At 49.3% G+C, this 15,259-nt stretch overlaps 1 protein-coding gene across 1 annotated transcript in view; it reads left to right on the top strand.

The window, feature by feature from the left end:
• The first annotated feature begins 2,077 nt into the window (after positions 1–2,077).
• PCP4 (Purkinje cell protein 4) overlaps positions 2,078–15,259 on the top strand; it is a 54,374-nt gene continuing 41,192 nt past the window's right edge. Inside the window, exon 1 of the mRNA XM_059686495.1 lies at positions 2,078–2,227. Within this exon, the coding sequence (XP_059542478.1) occupies positions 2,219–2,227 (9 nt within the window). The 5' untranslated portion in view covers positions 2,078–2,218. The remainder of the gene's footprint in view (positions 2,228–15,259) is intronic.

Genomic DNA, 15,259 nt, shown 5'->3' on the forward strand with positions numbered 1-15,259 from the left:
CCTGGAGAAACTATCGGGTCCGTTGAATGCCACGTGGGAAACCTGATCAAATTCCCCTGAAGATCCTTCTCTTCTTTCCCGGAGTCTCCTCCAGGTGCCGGCTATGTCACCTGTCTCACACTGCTCCCCATGGGGAGCTCTGGACCGCGTGTCTCCGTGTTGGGGTGGTGGCTGAGGTCTTATGAGGTGTCTGAGGTTTGTACCAGCCACCCAGGGGCTCACCGATTTTCCCACGTGAGCTATTTGGTAGCCACCACTTGGCTATGCCTGTACCTCCAGTAGGCCCTGGGCACCTCATCGCTTGGGGTGTTTGCCATGACACGACATCGTTGTTACCGTGCGAGGCTCTGCTGGGCTCTGGGACCAGTGGGAGCTGGCAGGTGGCAGGGGTCACCGTGACCAGCGATGGGTCATGGAGACGGGCAGCCCCTGCCTCTCAGCTCTGAGCATCCGCCCTGGGACAGTCGGGGGCCCGCGGGCTGCCGTGGAGACTCTTCAGGCATCATGAGTCCAGGGCTGGCCGAGACTAAACCTCTGCATAGAGACGCTGGACAGGGTGAGGCCGTCCGACCTTCAGCAGACTCCAGAGTCAAAGCAGAGGCTTCCGCCGCTGGCCACGTCATGACCACCACAGAGAAAGCCGGGGACCTCCTCCCCTCTTGTCACAGCGCGCACCTCCAGGTCCACGGCCAGTTCTCTCGTGCCCACCAGCCAGGATGAAGAGTCTGGGGAACTGGGCTCGGGGAGAAGGAGTGGAAATGCTCAGCTGTAACAGCTGAGGTTGGTACTACCAGGGGCGGGGGAAGCTGCAGGGCCCGGAAGACTAGGGGGGATGAGACCCAGCACACACTTGTCTCAGAGCTGCTCTCCCTTTAAGAACAAACTTCCAACAGCAAGTGGTGGAAGCAGCCCACGTCGGGGGGTGAGGGGGCACGCGCCCATCTATAGACGAGGGGAGGATGGAACACTACTCGGCCATAAAGAAGAATGACATCTTACCGTTGGCAACAGCATGGATGGACCTAGAGCAGTGATGGCGAACCTATGACACGCGTGTCAGAGGTGACACGGGAACTCATTTTTCTGGTTGATTTTTCTTTGTTTAATGGCATTTAAATATATAAAATAAATATCAAAAATGTAAGTCTTTGTTTTACTATGGTTGCAAATATCAAAACATTTCTATATGTGACACGGCACCAGAGTTAAGTTAGGGTTTTTCAAAACGCTGACACGCCGAGCTCAAAAGGTTCGCCATCAACCTAGAGGGTATTATGTTAAGTGAAATAAGTCAGACAGAGAAAGACAAACACCATATGATTTTACTTACATGCAGAGTCTAAAGAACAAAATAAACAAACACACAACACAGGAACAGGCTCAGAGACACAGAGAACTGAGGGCTGCCAGAAGGGAGGTGGGTTGGTGGCTGTGTGCAAAAGGGGAAGGGGTTTTAAGAAGTACGGATTGGTGTGGCACAGTCACGGGGGCGTAAAACCCAGCACAGGGAACACAGTCAGTAACACTGTAATAACTGTGGGTGGTGCCAGGTGGGTACTAGGGTTATGGGGGGAATCGCTTCGTCAATTATGTAAACGTCTAACCACTGAGCAGTACACCTGAAACTGATAAAATACTGAAAGTCAACTGTAATTGAAAAATAAAATTAAAAAAATGAACTTTGGCCCGGCCGGAGGTCACGGTTTGATTCCCGGTGAGGGCACATTCCCTCGTGTGGTGTGTGCAGGAGGCAGCCAATCAATGATTCTCTCATCGTTGATGTTTCTCTCTCTTTCTCCCTCTCCCTTCCTCTCTGAAGTAAAAAAAAAGATATTAAAAAAAACCACACGAACCTTCTTTGAACTGACACTGAAAACATGTTTTCTATGTGTTGACATCCCGCCCCCCCTGAGTGGATGAACAGTTTTTGTACCTCTGGCTTTGACTTTTAAAGAAAACCTCCTTTTCTTCTCTCCCTGAGAGAATGGGGAGCCGTGACCTGGGGTGTGTTCCTTCTTCCTCCCACTAGGTGGCCCTGTGTGCTCTCAGATGTCCGCCAGCTGCTCAGACAGGTGAATGCATTTCATTGGCTTAGGGAGGCATGATGCCACGGGGCAGCCCTTTTTAAGAGAAAGCCAGGGCCCGCGGAGCAGCCAGCAACCCCTGAGCAGTGAGTTCTCTGTGCTGAGCGGTGGGACCGGAGCTGTGGTGAAGCATCATGAGCGAGGTGAGCGGCCCTTCTACTCGGAAAGGGGAACTTGGGGAGCGGGGCTGGCGGTGGGATGAGGGGACGGGGGAAGAAGGGACTCCGTTATCTCTGGAACTGTGAAGGCAGCCCTGTAACTATTGGCTCTGAAGGCCAGCGCTATGTATGGCTTGCTTTGCAGGGCAAGGGCAGAGACCGGTTAAGTTTGCAACTTTTTAAAATTCGCCTTAAAAAGAGAAAGGGACGCATTGTTTGCTTCCTCCTGAATGGTGACTTTGGGAAGCGCTTTGGGGTTGAGCCCTCAGAGGAGGAAGCGGGTCGCGGGAGGCTCTCCGGAAGCTCTGTGCTGCTTCCCCGTGTGTTTGTTTTAGGGGACAGCTTTCCGGCAGGCGGGCGGGCTGGGGAGCGCGGGGAAGGGGTGTTGCTGCTCGGTGCGGTGCGGGGAAGCGCGGGGAAGCGGAGGCGGTGCAGCAGCACCTGCAGCTACGCGGAGTCCCGGGAGGAGCCCAGCTGAGGAACCGTGGATACCGGGCGCGTCCAGGTGTGCGGCTCCAAGACGGGAGATGTGGGCGGAAGAGGGACAATTTTAAGTTGAAGGTCACTTCCCTGAATATGTCTGTACAGAATCGGTTTTGCTGGGGTTCATTTTATTTTTTAAAAGATTATGTTCTCTTTCTCTGTTTCCAAGGGGGCAGATCTGGGTCATGCAACACCCCCTCTAAGGCCACTCCGCGACCAAGACGGTCTGTTTTCACTTCCTTTTGGTTGGCGCTCAAATAATGACTTTGTAAGATCTTTCCTCTTCTCTCTCTTTTTTTTTGACAGATGGGTGATCCTTTTTTGGAAGTCTAGAGTAAAATTAACAACTTCAGAAATAAAATGTGTCTTCGCCGCTTTTATCTCTCTGATGGGTGGCTTGGGATGTAAACATGACAGGAAGAACCAGCGGGCGCAGCCTGAGGAGATGTGGGAATGGGGTTGGGGATGGTGCCAAGGGCTTGAGCGAGGAGGAGGGTGAGGCGAGCATGGGGAGAGGAGGGAAAGGCGGAAACCCTTCCAACAACAACAGTAGTAACCACGCAGCAGCTCCCAGTGGCCCGGCGGCCTCAGAGCCCAGCTGGGCACCGAGCATCCACTCATGTTACCTTATTTGAGCCTCCCAACAGCTCTGTGAAATAGGTGCTCGTAGTATTCCCACTTGACCGGTGAGGGAACTGAGGCATCGAAAAGTTCAAGGTCAACTAGTTCAAAGCCACCAGCAGGCGAAAGACAGACCCAGGACATGGGCTGCAATGCCGGGCAGCTGACTGCCAGGTGGATGGCCAAGCGCATGAGGGCTTCTCTGAACAGCAGGTGCCAGAGGAGAGAGAGGAGGAGGAGGAGGGTGGGAGCCGAGGGAAAGGAGGTGGGGGCTCGGAGCAGACACAGGGATGTGAGATCCGGCCCCCCATCTCCTGCATGCTTGGGTGGGGGGCTTTCTGCTAGACTCCCTGGAGATGCCAGAAGCTTCTCTATGTGTGTCAGCTCCCCGTGCTTACAACAAGAAGGGATGCCTGTGTGCAGTGGGGTTTACGTTTCATATGGAAGAAGGGCTTGGAAGCGGCATAGCCCTGGGGCTCCCTTTCTTTGAACAAGTCAGCTGCCAGGAACCCTTCCGAGTGGCGGGCCTCCTGCCAGCTCTCCTCCTGCCCCACGTGGTACTCATGAGCTTTCCAGAATGCCCAGCTCCGAGGGGCTCTCTTACTGCGGGTCCCCCGGGAGGGAGCAAGTGTCCCAGACCTCACCCCTCGATTGGAGTCACAACCTCCTTTCTGCTTCATGAAAGGAGTGCAGCCCTGTCCCCCGCATTTCATCAAAGGAGCTGGCAGGCAAACACGTTCCTTTAATGTTGACAAAATCCCACAGCCTCCCTTTGCTGCCCACCAAACCCTTCAGCCTGCCCTCGCCTCCCCTGGCCCCTCTGGTAGCATATCCCCTGCCCATGGCGCAGCCCCCACCCTCTGGCCCCCAGCCCAGCCACCAGCTCTCTGGCTGACCTCCCAGTTTCTGGGGGGTGGGGTGCTCCTTGGAGAGCGGGAATGTGTCCTTGGACTAAAACTTAAATCTGCTTAAAACATTTAATAAAGCTGAACAGAAGCTCCTTTCTGGGGAGGGAACCGGATCCCCCTGCCCCCAAGCTTTTCCTCTTGGGTGAGTTACACGGGGCTTCTAGTTTTAATGACTCTCAGGCAGGGATGGATTTCAGATGATTCTTGGCTTGGGCGTGTACCTCATTACTGCGAGGGTCAAGGCACAGGATTTTACCCACCATCCTCTGACTCCTGGATTTATTGGAGGCTGGTGGACAATGGATCCTGTGCCAGCTGTCAGGGTTCAGTGCCTGCTGCAGAGTTCCGGAGCTCCCAGCGGCCCCCTGGGGCCAGGGCATGAGCCCCGCTGGGTGGAGAGACCCTCCAAGGGCCGCATGTCCCCCGGGGTGGGGGGTGGGCTCTGCTCCTCCTGGTCCTCCCGTCTTGAAGGGAAGGCGGGCGGGGAAACTGAGTCTGGAGCTGGCTTTAAGCTGGGTGACTGTGCAACACCATGTCTTCTGTATCCCCTGTGACAACGCTTCTCTCTTCGGGGGGATGACATGTGATTGAAGAGAGAAGCTCAAGTATAGCGAGCAAAGTCAAGTCCAAAGTTAGGGCAAAGCAAGGGAGCGGAGGTGGCGTGTGGGGGCGGCTCATTTACATTTCGGTGTTGGAGTCTGTCAGCTGTGCCTGCAGCAGCTCAGAGATGAGCTGGAGGATAATTTAGCAGGGATCACAGTGCAGGCTCAGGTGTGCGAGCCGGGTCGGGAAGCCTGGCCGCCAAGTGCAATTTACACAGCCGCCTCCTCTCTCCGGCCGGACTCCCAGGCCCAGGAGGAGTGAAAGCCCGCTTTGCGTAGCCACCTGACATGATTTGAAGAAAAGAGTCCCACCAACAATGGCAGCGCGTCTCATTGTCTTCGCCAGGGGCCTCTTTTCAAGTTGCTTTGCAAAGGACGTTATTGAGGAGAGCCAGCGGCGAGAAGTCACCGCGTGAAGGGAAACATTCGGCGAGTTGATTTCATCAGGAGGCAGCACTGCCCTGTGTGTGAGGGAGGGGAGCTCTGGGTCGCCCCAGGATCAGCTGACAGCTATTAATTAGGGTGGTGACCCCTCTGGGAAAGCAGCCTCCCAATCCTCCTATTTCCCGTCATGGGCGCCTTTCTCTCATCTGCTTGGATGGGATGCTGTGACTCAGCGTCAGGGTCATGGCCATTTCTTCCATCCAGACAGTGGCTGCAAGAGAAGGCCTATGCCTGGTGGCCTGAACACTCCAAGGACATTTAAGGGCACATCTTTCGACCCACATGTCTGTCCTTAGCATGGAATCGTAAGCTACTTCTTATGTGTGACGTCGCTAAGGAGAGCAGAAGGCTGTGCCCATCATTTCGTTGGACCAGCACGGGTGGCTGGTCCCACTTCAGTCTTGGGGGCGGGGGGCAGTACAGGAAAGACACAATTTTTCCTTCGTCGAAAGTAGCCATTGGTTACAAAACATCATGGGACACTGGTTTGGGGCTTACCTACTTAGCCGTCAGGGCAACCGGCTGGTGAGACACACAGTAAGAGGAAACAGACCTAGAATGAGAACGGTTATGGTTGTGTGTCCCTTACGGTGTAATAGTGAACTAAACCCAGGCGGATGGAGGGGTGATTAGGTCTGCAAGGAACTGTGTATCTCTGACCAGTTAAGCACAGATCCCGAGGGTAACGGCACACAATGTGGATTTTGCCACTGGCCCCCAAGGCACAGCGACAGAAGGTCAAATGACAATTCAATGTCTCCTGTAATGCGGTAAAGATATAAGAAGATCCAGCAAGATGCAAATGGTTTTGCTGTGTCACACAATGATAGAGACTCTCTCTCCTCTAACTGGAGATATTAGGTCTAAAAAGACACCCATTACAACTTGGGTTCGACGTCCGACTTTTCCTAACGGAGAAGAGGCCCCAGTTACGCATGCAAATGTGTTGCGGGGCTGACGAAAGGGGTTGCCACACGATTTGTTTCCCGCATCCTGCATGTCATTAAGGAATGCGGTGGGACTAAGAACTCGCACTGTTTTTCTTTTCTGAATTCTAAGAGTGCAAGATGTATTGTGTGTGTGTTTTTCCCCCTGGAAGGATTGAATAAATGAGTTACAGTTGATTTTATTAAAGGTTCAGTGGAATATGTGATCGCGATGACAGGGGAACAGGGGCTTTGTGATGGAAAGTGCCTTGAATGTATGATGAACACTCTCCGCATTATTTTGTGAAATTCTAATTTCTGCTCTCTCAGGCTTTCTTCGAGGTGCGCTCCTAGGCAGAGGGCATTTGCCATCTGTCTGTGGCTGGTGCTCCGTCCACGGGGCACGCCGCACTCTTTGAACCCATGAATAATTAGAGCCCCAGCCTGGGGCTTCCTCATTAACTTAGAATGACTTTCTGGAAAGGGCTTCCTACTGAGGGAGAAGAAGGATTTTAGGGGCTGCGTGTGCACAGGTTTTTATTATATTAGGCTGATATTTGAAGAAAACACAGCATTAAAGATCACGCTGTTGAAGGGTTGGCTTTATTCTGTTCCGGCTGCTGTAACAAAATACCACAGCTGGGCAGTTTATAAACAGCAGAAATTTATTGCCCACAGTTCTGCGGGCTGGAAGTCCAGGATCGGGGTGCAACATGGGTGGGTGGGGGCCCTCTTCTGGGTCACGGACGCCTCGTGGTGTCCTCACTTGATGGAAGGGGTGAGGGAGCTCGGTGGGGGTCTCCTTAATAGGGGCACTGATCCCGTTCACAAGGGCCCCACCCTCATCTCCTACTCAGCCCCCACAGGCCTCACTCCTAATGCCATTACCTTTGGGTGTTAGGGTTTTACCACATGAATTTTGGAAAAACACAAACATTCAGTCCATAGCAAGTATTATGGGTTGCATTTTTTTTTTTAAATTCTCACCCGTGGATATTTTTCCCATTGATTTCTAGAGAGAGTGGAAGGGAGGGAGGAAGGGGAGAGAAAGAAAGAAAGAGAGAGAGAGAGAGAGAGAGAGAGAGAGAGACAAAGAGAGAGAGAGAGAGAGAGAGAGACATCAATATGAGAGTGACACATCGATTGGTTGCCTCCTGCACGTGCTCCTACTGGGGTTGGGGAACCTGCAACCAAGAATTGGGATATGTGCCTGGAATTGAACCCATGACCCTTCAGTCTGGGGGCCGATGCTCTAACCACTGAGAAAAACTGGCCAGGGCGGGTTGCATTTTGTTTATCAGCGTTATCCTACCTAGATGGTGAACTTCCGAGGACAGGGACAATGTTTTGTCGTCCACAAGGCCTGGCTCCTGGTGTGGCAGCTGGTGGTGTCCAGTTACTGGATGGACAACTGGATTTCGGGGTGTGGACTGGTCAATGCACGTGACCAGGGACCAGACCCTCTTTTCTCAATGTTGAGATTTGTGGCAGAAATAGGGTTGGGGAAGAGAAGTTCTGTCTTACTCCCGGCTTGAAACCCGTGTTCACCATGCAAATCCTTGTGTGCTGGAAAGGGATGCATTGTCACATATGCAAAGCAAATGCTTTCCCGGCAGGCCAAGGGAATGAGAACAACTGGGGAGGATCTCCACAGACAGGACTCCTGACATTTAGGAAAATGTCAAGGAAAATCGGGGCGCCGAAGGAGGGGCGGGGAACTCTCCTACCCCGCGGTTCACAGATGTCCCTGGTGACTGTTTCACATCAGGTAAGTTCTATGAAATTCAAACAAAAGGGACTGCAGGCGCGAGGCAGAGCCCGGCCGGGCCCAGGAACACGGTCACTGTGTGGAGGCAGGAAACCCACCTGGCTGTGCTTAGGGGGCTCGGAAAGAGTCCACGCAGGGTTTGGGAAGGTGGCTCCTCGCGCGGAATCGCCGTCAGCCAGGCTGCTGTTTTGACGACAGTATCTCTCTAGGTTGCAGGAAGCAAGTGGCCGAGTTAAATATTATAATTAATCGTTAAACAGGCGTCCTCAATGCTCATATTAATTAAAACGAATATTTTAATGATAGTTGCATATTCAAATATTTTAATTTACACTTGAAACAGGGATATTTGACAATTCAGATGCAAAAAGAGATGGACTTGCATTTGTTTCCTGGGAAGCTGGACGTTGAATGGTGCCCCTGTGCAGGCTAAGAGGGTCTGTCTCCACTCCCCTGCTGTCCCCGGCACCAGCTCTTTACCATCCTCTCCCAATCATTGGAATGAAGCGCAGTATAGATAGGAATCCGGAAACATTCCCCATGCGGTTTGGGGCGGCGCCTTTTGGGGATGGGGATGCCCAGGAGCTATAGATCATTGTCTGTACCAGGAGCAGGCGAGCTTGCCACGCCCGTCAACGGCCCACACCTGTCAGCCTGCCTTCATTTCTGGGCTGCTATACATGAGCAATTCAGCGTACGTCACACATTCCAGGCATCAATCTGCCTGAATGTTGTTTGTGCCTTGCAAATAGCCCTACACTTACGCTTCAGAATCTCACTGAATCACTTCTCATTCCATTTCTGAAAGGGAAATGCTTGGCCATATTTATAACATTGCCAGCGGAAAAATCAATCACCTGCTAAATGCCATTATTTTATCCTTTACTCTTAAACTGCCACCTTATAAATAAAAGGAAGACAAATTAGGGCCATAAAGCAGGAAGGTAGTCACCCACAGGTGAAAAGTCCCCATGCAAACATCTCTGGGGGACGGAGCCAGGGAGGCCAACTATGCAAATGAGGCAATTTTCCTATCCGGATGGAACCAGAGTGGAGAGGAAGGGAGTGCTCCTCTCTGGAAGGTGTCTGTCCCCTGGTGTGAGGATGGCGGTCCCCTCGGGTGAGGACGAGGACGGCATGGGCTTGGCCAAGACAAAAACACCTCAGGCCACCCATAGTGCAATCCTTTCCTCAATGGTCTGCAACATCTTCTGAATGTTAGTGCTTAAATGCTAGGCTATGACGAGTTGAAGGCTGCGTGTGCACCTGGGCTGGTTTGAGGTGATGCTTTTCCTCGTCCTACAATCCAGAGCTGTTGGGGAGAGGTGTGGCAAAGGTCACAGCCAGCTGTCCCCCTAGCACCCCACCTGGGCCCTGGCCAAGATTCTCACCAAGCGACGAGTTATTTTAATTGTATACAAGGCCTGCAAAGAGGACCCCAGAGGCTGACAATCCTCTTGAGCACTCGTCTTAACAAAACAAGAAAAAAATATTACAAGGAAATACGTTCTCCCTTTCTCTCAAGTTCTTTTGTTTAGCCAACGTACGTTCCTGTCCACCATGTGGCTAAGTTCCAATATTTAAAATCTAATTAAGAAATTACACTTGTTTGAAAATTTAAGATTCTTGCCTTGGCTGGTTAGATTCAGTGGTTAGAGCATCGGCCTCAGACTGAAGGGTCCCAGGTTTCATTTTATTCCTGGTCAAGGGCATATACCTTGGTTGCAGACTTACCCTTACTTCCTGCCCCCGCTCCCCCCCCCCCCCCCCCCCCCCCCCCGCGGCCACCCCGTGGGAGGCAACCAATGGATGTGTCTTTTTCAGGTAGATGTTTCTCTCTCTCTCTCTTTCTCTCTCTCTCTCTCTCTCTCTCTCTCTCTCTCTCTCTCTCTCTCTCTCTTCCCCCTCCTTCTCTTCCTCCCTCTTACTTTCTCTCTTAAAAAAGTTAATGGAAAAACATCCTTGGCTGAGCATAAAAAAATCAAGATTCTTACGTACATAATTTCCTCATTAAGTAATATCCACTGTTCTGTTAGGAGGTGTAAGAAACATAGAACAGTTTTCTTGAGCCTGGCAAATGGCTGGTTGTGCCGCGGCGTTTCCCATCACATTTCCCCGCTTGGTTGATGCACAGAGAAACCCCAGGGCCATGAATTGGTCCATTTGGGAGCCTGAGAGCAATTGTGCCGGAGCATTCCCGGTGCCCGTCCCTCCATCCCTGCGGTGAGAGGGCATCAGCAGACACTAGTGTTGACACAAACCTGCCCACATCCTGGGTGGGCGAGGGTGCTGAGTCCGCCTTCAGAATTCGTGTCTCTTCATCCGTGTCAAAGAACTATAGATGGAGCCAGCAATAAGCAAAACTTCAAACCATTTGCCTGCCATTTTCAACCCTTTCTCATCTCATGACATACATACACTAATTATTAAAATTCTGCGGCACACCAAAAATATATATTATTATTATTATTTTGCCGATCTGACAAAAAAATAGGTATAATTCTGATGCATTCACACCAGTCGGCTATTGTGCTGGCTGGTGTCATTTTTTAAAATTCGACAACCTAAGGAAAAGAGATCAGTGCTCCTAAGGACACAGTTAGGTATTGCGTGCTATAAAATTCTTGGGGTACACCCGTGGAAAATGGCTGCATTATGCTACAGGACATCTTCTCCCCAAACCGGTCACGGTGGTTAGGCATGACCTGTCCTCCCCTAGGGGGAGCACTAGCCTACCCAGTCCCTTCTTTGACTTTCCCACAATCAGCTGTCATTGTTCTAACAACAGCCATCAGCAAGTAGTTAAGAGCTGACATTGAAAGCCTCTCAGCTCTTTGGCACTATCCCAGCAGCCCTCCCACAGATCCAGCCCAGAACAAGGGCTTGGGGTCCACAGGGACCTTGGGGATCACTCCTCTAGAATAAGCATCTCCACAGTTTTTGGTACTGCACCCTCTCCGGAAAAATTTTTGAACATGTATGCACAAAGCATTTTCTAAAAATTCATTTTAAAATGAATTTTATAAGTGCTAATGTACTAATATGTGAAGTGTAGTTATGAAACATACAAAAATGAATATTGGAAAGATAAATTTTTGAGCATGTATGCACAATACATTTTAAAAAATATTTAAAAATTATAAGTGCTAATGTGCTAATATATTAAGTGTGGGTATAAAACACACAAAAAGTAAATATTTAAAAATGAGAGAATGATGAAGCAAACCATACTTTTAGGTCTCTTGCTCATTGCAACGGCTGTATTATCCCTTGCCAAAATGTCAAGGTGCAATATACACTTGTGAAAGTTCATTGTAAATGGAAAAGCATGGAATCTATAGTTCACGTGGTCTGGGCAACCACTTCTTTTTGAGAGGAAGTTGATGACGGTGGTTTTTAAGCTCCTATGGGTGCTCAGGAAGATATTCTAACAGTAAAAGGTTAGTTAGCATTTGCATTGTTTTGTTGCTTTTGCTGGCACTATTAGTATGGTTTTCAATCTGTGAAAATTTTACGCAGGAATTTTTTATTGTGGTAAAAAAAACATATAAAATTGACCATCTTACCCATTTTTTTTTTTCAGAGTAAAATTCAGTAGTATTAAGTTTTCTTACCTCATTGAGAAACAGATCTGCAGAACATGTCCATCTGCTACAACTGAAACCCTATACCCGTTAAACAACAACTCCCCTCCTTGCTGTCCCGCCACCCCTGGTCAGCACCGTTCTACTTGGTATTTTTATGAAGGTGACTTCCCTTCTTACTGCATGTAAGTGGGGCCATCCGGTATTTGTCTTTTTGTGACTGGCTCATTTGACTCTGAAGCATGACTCCAAGGTTCATCCATGCTGTAGCATGTGACTGTGCAGGAATTTGTTAAATCCATTTACCTACTGTGGGGAGATTAGTGTAGTTAAAGGTGATCGGTTCATCTAGGAATCCTCTTACGGAGCACGAGGAGCTACAGTGCAGCACGTGGCGGTATTCTGAGAGTACGCCGAGAGTGAGGGCATCCTGGGGCTGCCACTCTTCCCTACCCACCAAGGGACAATGTCAGCATCAGATACTAGCTGTTGATTAAACCTATTTTTTCTTATTGATCTGTGACCCTACACAGATATAAATAGAAATTCTAAAGTTCTCTCTACCGTGCACAGTTGTGAGAATAACTAGTAAGCACCTCCTAACCCCAGAGGTGCCATCAGACTGCGGTGTGTGCCAATGGCGCCCCCTGGGGTTGTGCTGTGTACAACCCATGCAACTGAGCAGGGTGGCCCTGCCCCTCCACGGGTGCAGGCAGCCTGCTTACAGGCCATTGACCTAGAGAAAGATGGTCGTGTCTATGGCCCCACTTAGAATTCAGGGGATTAAGGAGGCCGTACTTGTCATTTCATTCAAAGTAGTCATTTTAAAATAGGGAAGTGAGTGCCCTAAGGCGAATCTTATTTAAAATCATAGAGCTTCCCACGGAAAAGCCAGTCTAGGCTTGACTTACACATTTCCCATCCTATTAAATGTCTCATTACCTGTCATATCCTCTATACAACCCATTTTTTTCACTTGTCCCAATTCCATTTAGGACTTAGACATGGAACACATGAAAAATAATGTTGTCCTGGATATTTTTATTAGTCTCCAGTACAAAAAAAGGGCAGCCACAGAAGTCGTAACGAAGACATTCTGTCCTTCGCCAGGTCTTCTACTTTATTTGCAGAGACTTGGGTTTGCCCTCTGACCTCCGGACCCCCACTCCAGCCCCACCCCATGCCAATCACACAGGGAGAACATGGTGGATGTGGGCAGGGCGTGCTCCTGCAAACCGTCTCCTTAAGGTCTCTGTTGACAAAGTTCTCTTCCGCCTCGCCCGGCACTTTCCCTGGCCTTGAGTGCACACCAGTCACCTCCACTCCTTGCCTTACCCTCCCTGGCTCCGTTGGAATAAGTAAGAGCATTCTGAACCCCCAAATGAAACTCTTAGAGAACATTTTCTCAGGGAGTGGTGGCCCTTTCTATGGTCAAAACTGTCGCGTGTACGATCGGTAATCACTTATTTTGTCAGTCACGTTTCTTTCTGCCTTCTAAATTAGGAAACTTTAAAAGAAAGGGATTGTGTTTCCTATACCTTTTCATGTCCCCAGCACATACCACTCAACCCACATTGATGGAGAAACCATGTTGTGTTGGAGTTTGTGGAATAAGACAGAGTCCTTTCCGCTCACAGGCTGTAGAGGGAGTAGACAAGACAGAACCACATCATATTAACTGGACTCCAGGATCCACACAGAGGGTATCTGCGTTCACTGTACAAACGGAGGGCCAGGGAGCTGGTTAAGTCCTTGTGTGTGTGTGTGTTGGGTGGTGGTGGTGGGGGGTGGGGTGGGAGGTGGAACTGTTCAGAGAAAACTTCCCATAGAGCCGATGCTTACAAAAGTAGGGGCTCAGTACAATATTGGTTGAAGAACAGCCACCATAACTAATGGTTAATCTTAAAAGTCATAAATTTTAGCCCAGCCTGGCGTGACTCAGTGGTTGAGTGTTGACCTATGAACTAAAAGGTCATGGTTCGATTCGCGGTCAGGGCCCATGCCTGGGTGGGGCCTCGATCCCCAGTGGGGGCTGTGCAAGAGGCAACAGATCAATGATTTTCTCTCATCATTGATGCTTCTATCTCTCCCTCTCCCTCTCTCTTCCTCTCTAAAATCAATAAAATGTTAAAAAGCCATAGTCAGTTTGGCTCAGTGGATAGACCATCGGCCGGTGGACCAAAGGGTCTTGGGTTTGATTCCGGTCAAGGGCACATACCTTAGTTGCAGGCTCCTCCCTGGCCTGGGCCCTGGTCAGGGCTCATGCAGGAGGCAACCAATCAATGTGTTTCTCTCACATCGATGTTTCTCTCTGTCTTTCCCTCTCTCTTCCACTCTCCCTAAAAATCAATGGAAAAATATCCTCGGGTGAGGATTAACAACAACAACAAAAATGTTAAAAAAGTCATACATTTTAGAATCACATGAGAATTTAGCAATCTTCAAAACCAATGAATGGGTGCATGTCTACTATGACACCATGGTTAATTTCTAACTCCTGCTTTGTGATAGAGGTTGCTTTAAACCCTTCGGACATTTTCTCTTGCCTACCAATGAATATTGGGTTCTGTTGGCTTACCGTATCTTCCTTTAAAAGTGTTAAGTGAAAATTCTGTGCGGTACATGGGAAGCAGGCTACATGAAGCCAGTCAATGTGTACAATTGTGCACATTGTTTTATCTTAAAAGATCCATGTTCTACTTGTGAGAAATGTCGGGTGAATTTAGACATGCCTGTGCTCTACCTCCTGGGGGAGCACCAGGGCTTGTCCATAGCAGGATGTCATTGCACGCTTTTATCCCAGAGCCCACGGGGGCTTCTTAACCATTACTATTATTAATGTCAAGGTCATCCAGTGCCACGACGCAAATATTATTTCCAGCAATGTTCTATACCTCAGAAATGTGAGCTATCTTATCTCTTCTTTTTTGTTTGTTTTGTTAATACTCACCTGAGGAGATTTTTCCATTGATTTTTAGAGAGATCGGAAGGAAGGGGGAGAGACACACAGAGAGAGAAACATCGATGTGAGAGAGACACATTAATTGGTTGCCTCCCGCAAGCGCCCTGACCAGAATAGGGGATTGCACCTGCAACCAAGGTCATGCCCTTGACTGGAATGGAACCTGTGACCCTTCAGTCCCTGGGCCAACGCTCTATCCACTGAGTCAAACTGGCTAGGGCATGAGCTATTTTATCTCTTCTTGAAGATAACTTCTTAAACTAGATGTAGCAATTTGTCAAGTACTTCTACCAAATACCTTCTGCAAGTTCATGGTAATTTTTTCATCTAGATTTATTTATTTATTTATTTTTTAATCGAATATTTTTGGGTGACATTGGTTAATGAAATTATATAGCTTTCAGGTGTACAATTCTAGAATACATCATCTGTATATTGTATTGTGTGTTCACCACCCCAATTCAATTCTCCTTCCATCACCACTTATCTCCCTTTACCCTCTTCTACCTCCCCCACCTCTTTCCCCACTGGTAGTCACCATACTGTTGTCTGTGTCTGGGAATTTTTTTTTTTTTTTTTGCCTAATCCCTTCATCTTTTCTACCCAGTCCCACTACCTCCTCCTGTCAGCTGTCAGCCTGCTCGCTATCTATGAGCCTGTTTCCTTTTTGTTTGCTAATTTATTTTGTTCATCTAGATTTAACTTTTCTCATCTTCAAA

The sequence above is a fragment of the Myotis daubentonii genome, chromosome 3 (assembly GCF_963259705.1).
Source record: "Myotis daubentonii chromosome 3, mMyoDau2.1, whole genome shotgun sequence".
Lineage (NCBI taxonomy): Eukaryota > Metazoa > Chordata > Mammalia > Chiroptera > Vespertilionidae > Myotis > Myotis daubentonii.